Raw genomic sequence first — 11,790 nt, forward strand, 5'->3', positions numbered from 1 at the left:
ACTTAACTGACTGAGTCACCCAGGCTCCCCTTGGCCTTTGTTTTAAAAGAAATTTTTAGTGTTGCTCTGAGAGTCACCTGTGTCTCTGACTTTCTTTTTTACCTCTGCTTTCCAAATGATCACCTTGGATGAAAATAAAAAGGAAACCAAAAAAAGGGTGAGGGGTGGGAGAGGAGCTCCATTTTTTTTTTTTTTAAAGATTTTATTTATTTATTTGAGAGAGAGCATGAGCAGGGGAGAGAGGGAGAAGCAGGCTCCCCACTGAGCAGGGAACCCGACTTGGGGCTCAATCCCAGGACCCTGGGATCATGACCTGAGCCACAGGCAGACACTTCGCTGACTGAGCCACCCAGGTGCTCCGAGGAGCTCCATTTTTTTTTAAATTAATTAATTTGCTATTATTTTTTAATTACCATGTAATGTATTATTTGTTTCAGGGGTACAGGTCTGTGATTCATCAGTCTTACACAATTCACAGCGGAGAAGCTCCATTTTTAAAAAGTGCTTTAAAATGCTGTCTTTTTTCTGAACACAAAAGCGTTTAATGTGTCCACCCATTTTAAATTAGTACTGACTTTGAAGGTCAGGAATCAGATTTATCTGTTACAACCTCTTCATGATATAAATTGAGAAATCAAGATTTAGAGATATGTACTTTGCTCAAGGTTGCAGAGTTTATTAGCTGAGGGACCCAAGACTTGAACTGCAGCTTCAAAGTTTCATTTTCTTCCCATGGTATCATATTTAGTGTTGTTCAACTTTGACTTCCATTAAAAAGATTATGAAATAAGAGATGAAATCAAACCTGAACTTTAGCTGCTAGTTTACTGTCTTCTCAAACTGAACAACTGACATTTGAAAATTTATCTCCAGGGGTACCTGGGTGGCTCATTCGGTTAAGTGTCTGCCTTCAGCTGAGGTCATGATCCCGGAGTCCTCGGATTGAGCCCCACATGAGGCTCCCTGCTCAGCGGGAGCCTGCTTCTCCCTCTCCCTCTGCCGCTCCCCCTGCTTGTGCTCTCTCTCTCTGTCAAATAAATAAATAAAATCCTTAAAAAAAGAAAGAAAGAAAATTTATCTCTGTAACCTGTTTTCAGCTGGGGGTTGCATTAGACTCACCTGGCAAGCTTTTTTTAAACTACAGATATGTGAACGCTACAGAATTAAAATCTCTAGTGGTGAGACTCGGGAGGGTTTTGTTTCAAACTCTCCACAAGTGAGTCTGATGTAAGTTCTGATTGTGAATAATTTCCCCAGTCTTTGGGTCTTGTTAATAAAGAAACTAATTAGAAGACTGGTGTATCTCTTTTAAGACGGTTTTTGTATATGTACCTAGTATCAGAGCTAAGGGTGCAGGATGGGAATTAGAATGAGAAGGGCCAGAAAATTTGTCTGGGTACAAACAGATTTTTTTGACTTGATGTTTCAGGCAGTAGGCAGGTGTTTTAGGTTCTTGGATGGTGGTACAATGAAGATGACACTTACATCTCTTTGCTGTCAGGCAGGACGTCATATTACATCCTTTAAAACTATTTTCTCCTCTTGGTGGCTGCTGCTGCCACCCTAATGGGAGTCTTCATCATCTTTTAACTGTAATAGCCTTATTGATTTTTCCCCTCTCATCCGTCCTCTGGATTGCTGTTAAAGGAATTGTTTCTAAAAAGCAAGTCTGTTGTGTCTTAGTCCTTTATAAAATCCTTCAGTGAGTGGTTCGCTCTTACCCAGGATGAAATCTGAACTACTTAGCCTGTCTCTTCACAACAGTTTGCCACCTCATTACCAGTTACTCAGGAAATATAGGCTGTATATTCTATATCTCAGCCATAATGAACATAATGTGTTCTTTTATAACTTTGCATATGCTGTTCTTTCTGCTTATGATCCCTTTTTCAAATTGATCAGCCTTGCAAATTCATAGGAATCTCTTTAATACATTTCAGATGTAACCTGTCTTAGAAGTTACCTGTGCACCCTTTTCCCTCCTCCTGTTAGCATTCTTACTACTTTCATGCTCATTGTCCGTATGCATGTCTGGCTGACCCTGTCAGACTGAGATTGCTGAGATTGCTGAGGGCAAGGCCTGTACATTTCATTTATCATTGTATTCCCAACCCCTAGTACAATGTCTGGCCAGATAGCACTCAGTAAATTGTTTAAAAACCAATCTGAATTAAGTTGAGTTCCTTGACATATTCAGTTAAACATTTGGCCGTGGTAACAAAGAATTGGCGGGTTTTTTTTTTTTAATCCATTATGGATATTTACCTCTCTTCTTATTTTTTATGATTTTTCAAATAACTTGGATTTTTTCTAATGGTTAAACTGTTTTTCCTCATATAGCACAATGCCTTACTTGTAATCATGAGAAGTGGAATATTACTATGATTCATGTTCTAGGCAAAGGGAGCTGTAAATAAGATGGTAGAAGGTGACAACTTTGTGTGTTCAGTGGAACAGCTATTTCTTTGCCTTCTGTTACATCAGAATACACTGACCAGGGGCGCCTGGGTGGCTCAGTCATTAAGCGTCTGTCTTCAGCTCAGGTCATGATCCCAGGGTCCTGGGATCGAGCCCCACATCGGGCTCCCTGCTCCGTGGGAGGCCTGCTTCTCCCTCTCCCACTACTCCTGCTTGTGTTCCCTCTTTTGCTGTCTCTTTCTCTGTTAAATAAATAAATAAAATCTTAAAAAAAGGGGGGGGGAAGGTGATAGGTTCAATTAAATTATTTTGGTCTTTATATTCTTTTTTTTTTTTTTAAGATTTTATTTTATTTGACAGAGAAAGACACAGCGAGAGAGGGAACACAAGCAGGGGGAGTGGGAGAGGGAGAAGGAGGCTTCCCGCGGAGCAGGGAGCCCGATGTGGGGCTTGATCCCAGGACCCTGGGATCATGACCTGAGCTGAAGGCAGACGCTTAACGACTGAGCCACCCAGGCGCCCCAGGTCTTTATATTTTTTACAGTGTTTCCCTTCCTTGGAATATGTTGTTCTACCACAAACAAGCAGTGTGATTTGGGCAAATTATTTAACTGCTCTGGGCTTCAGTCTTTTGGTCTGTAAAACAGTAATAGTACTACCTCATAGGGTTGTTGTGGAAGTTAAGTGAATTAATGTATGTAAGGTGCTGACATACATAGCATTCCAAAGTAAGTATTCTAATAGCTATTCAGACTCATCCCATGCTACTTCCCTCACCTTGGCCTTCATTCGATTCCCTGAATGTACTGAGCTCTTTGCTACATCCAGGTCTTTGTGGATGCTGTTTTCTCTGCTGGGATCACAGTCTTCCATCTGACTAGCTCCTACTCACCTCCAGGTTTCCTACTAGACTGGCAGTTCCAGGATGGCACAGTTGTGCAATAAATATTTATTGAGTGAATGAATAATTGAACCAATTGTAGAAAAGAAAACAGATCATGTGGAATAGAAGGTTGCTTCCTCTAGGATTGTAGTCAGAGCAGGTTCTCTCATTGTAGGCAGGGAAGAAAAGAGAGCCCAGACATATGTGTATATATTATATACACACACTTACAATTAAATGCTAAAGTTATAAATGTTTAGTGGTTAAAGTATTAAAATAGGAGTCTACAGGTTAATCAAACTCTTTGCCTAAATGGTGATCAATTTGAGCTTAGTGGTATTTTTAATTGCCACCCAGTTATTTGAATATGCTATTATTAATACTTTAAAATTAATACATTGCAACTACACTTCAAAAGAAGAAACTCTTGGGGTGCCTGGGTGGCTCAGTTAGGCGTCTGCCTTCAGCTTAGGTCATGATCCCGAAGTCCCGAGATCAAGCCCTGAATTGGCTTCCCTGCTCAGCCGGGAGTCTGCTTCTCCCTCTGCCCCTTACCCCACTCGTGCTCTCTCTCGCTCCCTCGCTCGAATAAATAAATAAAATCTCTGAAAAAAAAGAGAGAGAGCCTGGTTGATGAGTACATGAGAGTTTATATAGTGCTATTCTCTTTTGTATGTGTTTGAAATTTTCTGTAATAGACTCCTTCAAATCACAAAAACAAAATGTATTTAGCCTCATAGAAAATGATAAGCTTAGGGTGCATGGGTGGCTCAGTCAGTTGAGTGTTAGACTCTTGATTTTGGCTCAGGTCATGATCTCAGGGTCATAGGATTGAGCCCCCAGTTGGGCTCCGTGCTGCACTAAGTCCGCTTGTCCTTCTTCCTCTGCTCCTCCCCCTGCTAGCACATGCCCTCTCTCTCTCTATAAGAAAGAAGGGAAGGAAGGAAGGAAGAAAGGGAGGGAGGGAAGGAAAGAAGGAAGGAAGGCTGGATCAGAAAAAAGAAAAGGATTAGCTTATAAATTGGATTTTGTTCCACTATCAGTATTATTGTATTTGAATAATGAGGTATTTTTTGGTTTTGCCAGCCCTGTTTTTTATTTCATCTGAAGGGGAGTTTCAGCAGATGGCTAATACGATCAAGCATATGTACCCTTTTTCTAAAATATTTGGATATGAAAACATTAGCTTTTAGCCAGGGTACCTAGAGACATCCTGTTTCTCCTAGTACTGCCTAGCACATAGTAGGTTCTCAGTAAATGTTTTTTGAAAGAGTACCCAGGAACAGTCACAAACCAAAAGGGAGCTTTGTCTGTTGAGCTCTTTCCTTGCAATTTATTTGTTGAAGAAATCTTGGGATTTTGTTTGCTGTTGGCTTTCCCATCATTTGAATTTTGCTGATTGTATCACCATAGTGTAATTTTTTAAAGTGATAGTTGGATCTAGAGGCTTAATCAAATTCTATTTTGATTTTTTTTAAACTGCATAATTAGTATTGTGTTCTTCTACCGGGAAGTACATGGTATCTGATGATTTTTGTGAATTTAGCACCATAACTTTTTTAAGTTAGAAGTTATAGAAAAATTATATTTTTGATAGTGAAAATTATAGGTTTTTAAATAAACTTATTTATCCAGACTAAATTTCCCAAAATCTGTTATTGCAAACTTAAAAAATAAGTTTTAATTTCTATTTGTATAAGACATTGTCTTATCCCATTTAGGCTGCTACAACACAATACCATAGACTGGTCTGTTTATAAACAACAGAAATATGTTTCTTGCTTTTCTGAAGGCTGAGATATCTAAGATCAAGGCATTGGCAGATTTGGTGCCTAGTGAGGGCTCCCTGTTTCATAAACAACTGTCATCTTGCTGTGTCTTCACATGGCAGAAGGGGCAAGGGCTTTCTCTGGAATCTCTTTCATAAGGGCATTAATCTTATTCATGAGGGCTTCACCTCATGACCTCAACATCTCCCAAAGACCCTACCTTCAGTGCCACCACTTTGGAAGTTCATTCTAACAAGAATGGGGAGGGGGGGGAGTGGGGAGATCCAAGCGTTCAGTCTATAAGATATATGTAAGAGTTGTCCTCCCAAGATTAGTTTTAACTTGTTAAGTAGAATCCCTGGGAATCTTGGAGTTTATTAGTAAAATATAAAAAAGATTTCAGAATCTCATAGTTATAATCCCATAGTACAGATCTGATATATGTAACAATATAGTTTTGTGTTGCTCTGTTTTCACATTTACTAATTCTGACTTCTGTATCTAGACTTACTAATCTCATCCAGTGATTTATTAATTTTAGATATTGTGTTTTTCAATTCCACATGTTCATTTAATTGCTGTTTCTTTATGGATACCAATTCTGTGTTGAAGTTCTTCATTATTTAATTCATATTGATTATCTTTTCCTCTTTAACACATTTATTCTTAGTTATTTTAAAGTTCTTATCTGCTAACTTCATTATCTGGATCATCTGGAGTTCTGCTATTATTTGTTTTCCCTTGGTTATTAATTACATTTTTCTTTTCAAATGTTTCAGATGTCTAGTAACTTTCTTGCATGCTAGACATTAATAAATCATTGGTTGGGATTAATAACAGTCTAGATACAGCAGAAGTCAGAATTAGTAAATGCAAAAACAGAGCAACACAAAACTGTATAGTTACATATATCAGATCTGTACTATGGGATTATAACTATGAGATTCTGAAATCTTTTTTATATTTTACTAATTAACTCCAAGATTCCCAGGGATTCTACTTAACAAGTTTCAACAAATCTTGGGAGGACAACTCTTACACAGTTGCTCCACCTGTTGTCATCCATCAGAAAGAATTTCCTCTTTTTTTGTCTTAGGCAGAGAGGTTCAGGGATTTAGCATTTTAATCCAGTCATGATTTAGCTAGACCAGGGCTGGGCTGCAGTTTTTGTAAGATTTAGTCCAGCTCTGATTTGTTCCTTTTTCTTAGGCCTAACCTTCAAGGATTTTGATTGGGAACTTGATGAATCAGCTTCCACATCTGCTGAAGAGTCATTTGTACTCTTCAGAAATTTTGAGCTTAGCTTGGTAACTCTAACCTTGCAGCAAAATCTGGCAGGTTTTAAAAGGGAGATAGGTTGTACATTTAAAACACACTTCCTCTAGTGGGACTTTGTCTCCTAAACACTATGAGATTATGGGGGATTTTACTGTGCTTTTTAGAGACCTGATTCTGACTCCCCAACTTCCCCATAAATAACCCCAGAATGAAAACCAGTCATGTTTGGGGCTCTTCAGTTCCAGTCTGTTTTACAAAGCCCGGGGGAACAGCTCAAACTTCACTTATTTCTCTTTTTCCCAAGTAGAATCGTGCATGAGCCAAGTGGCCAGTCCTACACAGAATTGGAAAATGCACTCAGGAAAGAAAATGGGAACTTTCAGAAGGATCCTCCTTATATCCTTGCAGCCTGGAATTCACATTCATCTAGGCATCACTGATTCTGTAACTGTCTGATATCTTTTTTTTTTTTTAGATTTATTTATTATTTTAGGGAGAGAGTGAGAGCGGGGGAGGGACAGAAGGAGAGGAACAGAGAGAATCCCAAGCAGACTCCCCGCTGAGAAGGGAGCCCGACTCAGGGCTTGATCCCAGGACCCTGAAATCATGACCTAAGCTGAAATCAAGAGTTGGATTTAACTGACTGAGCCATCCAGGCGCCCCAAGAATTTCGTATTTATACCTCTCAGAAATGAAAAATATTCTAACGTGACAAGCACTGTGGACAGTATTACTGCTTTTATATCATTGACAAAGATTAGAAGATGTTTTAGAATAGCTTTCTAATATATCATTTATAGACCAGCGTTCTCTCTTCACTGACAAGATTTGGTTGGTACTCATCTGTGAAAACTTATATATTGACTAGAAAAGATTGCCCTCAAAAAAAATATATTAATAATAATTCGTTTTTATTTTTCCTGCTTGAAACAGAGATTCTAAAGATGTTGTAAAGATATTTTCTTACTCTTAACATAGGACTTCAAAAAAATGAGTTTCTTTTTTAAATTGTTCTTTTTTTTGACAGGAATGCTATTGTGTGTGTGTGTGTGTGTGTGTGTGTGTGTGTGTGTGTGTTTTCTAATCTACGATTAGACATAAAAAGCCTATACCCAAAGGAGACTGCAGGAAAACTGGAGATAGCTTAGTTATTTTTAAGAACAGGCAATTAACTGGGAAAATTTAATCAGTGATAACATTTATTAAAAAGACATGAAGTAACAAGCATCATGAAAAACATTACCTTTATATCAGTGATAAATAAAGACCTCTTGTTTCTGTAACTATTTTAGCTAAACGTTATAAAAATCAGGGATACAATTTTATGAGTGCGAATAACTGCAGAACATTTGGACAGTTTGGTGTGTGTTTATATTCACGTTGAGAGTTTCAATTTACTCTTTGATAGGGGTAGTGATGTCCTTGACATAGAAACATATTTTGTAGGTAGGCTAACAAGGATTTGAATCCCACTCTCTTTCATTCATCTTAATAAGCTGTGTTATTAGTAGCAAGCCTTTATTTAGTGTTTACTATGAGCCAGGTGCTCTAAGTACATGGATATTCCTTATCTCTTTCAATCCACAGAACAACCCTTGGAGCCACTTCCAGAAATGCAAGCCTACATAGTAGTAAGTGATGACATTAGTATCTAAACTGAGTTCCGTAAAATACCAAAGCCCATATTAAATATTGTATCATACCACCTCCCTGTGTGATCCTAAGCATAACACACATATACACCCCCTAACTCTGAAACCCAAAAAGCTTTGGAAATTGCTAGTTTTTTCATAACCTATTTGGTGGCAAAACGAGACTTGAATGGATGAAAAATTATTTATAGCCTTTGTTTATCCCATTTAGTGTGACTGCATACACGTTGCTGCAAAAATGGTTATGTATTTGATTTAGGGAGTCCTGCGGTAGATCTTCTCTGGAAATGTCACAAAATATATGGTATATGCACTGTATTGATTTTCTAAAATACAAAAAATTCTGAAATCTGAAAGATTCCCAGGTGGCTGTGGCCCCCTACTTAACTTCCATAATACTTAATTTTCTTTCCGTAGAGATGTTAACATCTAATCCAGTAGGTTTTAATAAGAATTATGTGAAATAATGTATGTAAGCATTTAAGGTCCATGGCATATAAGTATTTAATTTACTGGTATTGTTACTATCATTATCTTGGAATTTATATTCAACTGTGCAGAGTTTGGATACTAAAGTTACTAGAATTGTTGAAAACATGGGTTTTGTTTAGCTTGCAGTTGAAGCCTGACACTGCTTTGTGTCTGTATAGGATTAGTAGGAAGCCATGCCTTCTACAGAATGTAGTTACTTTCACTTACCACTGACTATTTGAAACAGTAGTAATTTTCTCCTGTAAATGTACGTTATCCCTTAGTGCAGGATTTCCTAACCTTTTTTGTGTCACTACACAGAAAATTCTTGACTGAGATGAATGAAGGAGGAGGGTGCTCGTGCTCCTCCAGGTTCATCTGGGTGCCTGAGGGCTGAGGGAATCAATATCATGGTGCACCTGTAACGCTTTGGCAGAGCAGTCTAGAATTGCAAATACCAAATGTAAGCAGAAGATAAATGAAATGTTGGAAATTTCTAGTGAATTTCCTTTGGTTACCTCTTTCTCTTAAGTATCTATTTCAGAGTAGGTAAGAAAATCCACAAAACCTAGGTGAAAGTTAAAATTTTTTAAATAGTTAATCTCTTAATTGCTTCTCTTAATTATCTTCTAGCAGTCAAGAATGAAGTAGATTAGGAATTTTTTTTAAAGTATGAGGTAGATTGACTGTTTTACTTAATGCTTATATAATGTATTTGTTGGCGTCTTAAAGATACTTCATTTGTCAGAATTATTAAGAAACTATGATACTGTCTTAGCATTTAAAGCCCTACCAAGAGTAGATAGGACCAAGGATACATTTAATTTAGGGCATTTTTTTTTTAAGGGGCTGACATTTATTTCTTCCCCAAATATTACAGAAAAATTAGGTGGGGTAGGATAATTTTGTCAGTTTTCTTTTTAATGTAAAATTCGGAGTTTGGCCGTTAAAAGTTATTTGCAACAGGCTTGTACACACAGGGCACAAGAAGTTGTTTCACATTATCCACCCACCCCACCCCCAGCCACGCCTATAGCCTCACTACCAGATTAAAAAAAAGGGGGGGTATAGAGTTGATTCTCAACCAGATAATATATTTCTAGAACATTAGTTGAGACATTTTCCTCAGTCATAAACTCAGGATCGGGAGGTGGGGCAAACAGTATGTAAGGAGTTGTGAGTACAGATACCCCACTTTGGCTAAGGAATTTGAGGGTCAGGGGAAACACTCCACATCCTTTTGGTTTATCTTGAAGGAAAGGATACTCAGTTTGAAGGATTAAAAGAGGATTTCTTTTTCTTGTGGTTCTCTGTGGTGGAGGAGACTCTTTCCTGGCCTCCAGTGACCCTGAATGGGGTTAGCTGAGTCCATGGCACACCCAGTGGCCTGTTTGCAGTTGGCAGGGCTCCTCTTTACCAGTTGAGGGACAAATTTCCAGTGCTTTTTCTCTTTTCATGGTCTCTAACAGTGAGGTTGGGGACGAGAGGGAGGCAGAAGCGGACACTGTCTCACTTAATTCTAAGCAGGCTTGGAGCTCTGTCTACTCAAGTTGGGGTCTCTTTCAAGAGGAGTTTTCAGAGAGAAAATATTTTTGACAGCCTTACAAATCTTTTAATACTTCAAAAATGTTATAATTTGAGGGGTTTACCACCTTCAAAAGTTTTAGGAATATTGGATGATTCTATAATAGCTTATAGCTCAGAATGTGTTATGTGTTAGTTCGGAAAGAATGTGTCTGGCATTCAGCACTTCATTGAACCAGGACATATTATTTATTAGCTGCATTCCTTGATTTTTCATAGAATGTTATATCTTCAACTAAATCATAAATCTGAATTATATTACTATAAAACCTAACAGTGTTCCCTAGAATAGCATAGTAGTAATTTTTGTAAGAAAAAACAAGTAGTAACAAAAACTGTTTCCATTATAAGGAACAGAAAATAAAGATAATAACAAAATAAAATTCCAGAATATATGAAGTCATTATGACTAAAAATCATGTATTACACATATATTTTATATTTTTTATTTTATTATAATAATTGGTGTTCCTTGTCATCCCCACAGGCATGTTACAAAGATAAATACAGTCTCTTCTCAACTCTTAATTATTTTTAACCTCAGAAATGTGAAATGTTGATGTGTTGGAGTTTAGGGATTAGAAAGCTGCAAAAATGAGTTTTCTGTATCTTTTGGGAAACAGTTTTGGTTGTGAGTGAAATTTGCAAGGCAGATAAGATAGAAATTCTGTGGGCAGAACTAGTGAGTGGTAACAGAGTAGTCACATCGTAGAGTGTGGGGTCCTGAAACAGTTGGTGCAGGTGAATAGCAGTGCTGTAAGGGAGGGAAATCAAAGTTTACATGCAAAGTGTCGACAGGGACTCTCCACGTTTTGCAGATTCTCTTTCCCTAAAACAAAAACAAAACTTTGTTTTTTGGATAGTATTTCTCAGATTTCAGAACTCATTTTTTTCCTTTCAGAAAACCGAAGAATGGGAGAAAGATAAGACTGAAGCAGACATGGAAGAGTATGTATGGAACAATAGCTCCTCTGAAAAAAATATCCTGGAAACACTTCTCCAAATGAAAGCTGCTGAGAAAAATCTGGAAGTAAATAAAGAAGAGCTCCTTGCTACAAAAGAAGTTGAAGAATACAAAAAGTCTGTTGTTAGTCTTAAGAACGAGGGGGACAATGAAAATACCCTTTCTCAGTACAAAGAATCAGTGAAGAAACTATTAAATCTAATGTGATTTATTTAGAAAAATCTCCTTGATTTGTTAATTTTATGATATATCTGTAATCATTATCTCATTTTATATAAATTTGCTAAAAAAAACCATTGTTTCACATGTTTAAGATTTTTTTTATTAGTTTCAGATGTAGAGTTTAGTGATTCATCAGTTGCATATAACACCCAGGGTTCATTCCGTCAGTTGCCCTCCTTAATGCCCATTACCCAGTTACTTTATTCCCCCATGCCCCTCCCCTCCAGCAACCCTCGGTTCGTTTCCTAGAGTTGAGTGTCTCTTATGGTTTGCCTCCCTGTCAATTTTCATCTTATTTTATTTTTCCTTTCCTTCCTCTATGTTCACCTGTTTTATTTCTTAAATTCCACATATGAATGAAATCATATGGTATTTGTCTTTCTCTGACTTATTTCACTTAGCATCTTCTTTATCCATTCATCTGTCAGTGGACATCTGGGCTTTTTCCATATTTTGGCTGTTGTGGACATTGCTGCTATAAACATTAGGATACATGTGCCCCTTCAGATCACTATGTTTGTATCCTTTGGATAAATAGTAATGCAATTG

General features: G+C 37.5%; 1 protein-coding gene across 1 annotated transcript in view; it reads left to right on the forward strand.

Annotated features, from left to right (window-relative positions):
* The window catches only part of MRPS35 (mitochondrial ribosomal protein S35), a 56,870-nt gene extending 45,590 nt beyond the window's left edge, over positions 1–11,280 (forward strand). The window contains exon 8 of the mRNA XM_088025576.1: positions 10,957–11,280. Coding sequence (XP_087881702.1) covers positions 10,957–11,226 — 270 coding nt within the window. The 3' untranslated portion in view covers positions 11,227–11,280. The remainder of the gene's footprint in view (positions 1–10,956) is intronic.
* Positions 11,281–11,790: the final 510 nt, after the last annotated feature.

The sequence above is a fragment of the Eumetopias jubatus genome, unplaced genomic scaffold, assembly GCF_037043125.1.
Source record: "Eumetopias jubatus isolate StellerSeaLion01/CBP00866 unplaced genomic scaffold, mEumJub1_p1.0 scaffold_8, whole genome shotgun sequence".
NCBI lineage: Eukaryota > Metazoa > Chordata > Mammalia > Carnivora > Otariidae > Eumetopias > Eumetopias jubatus.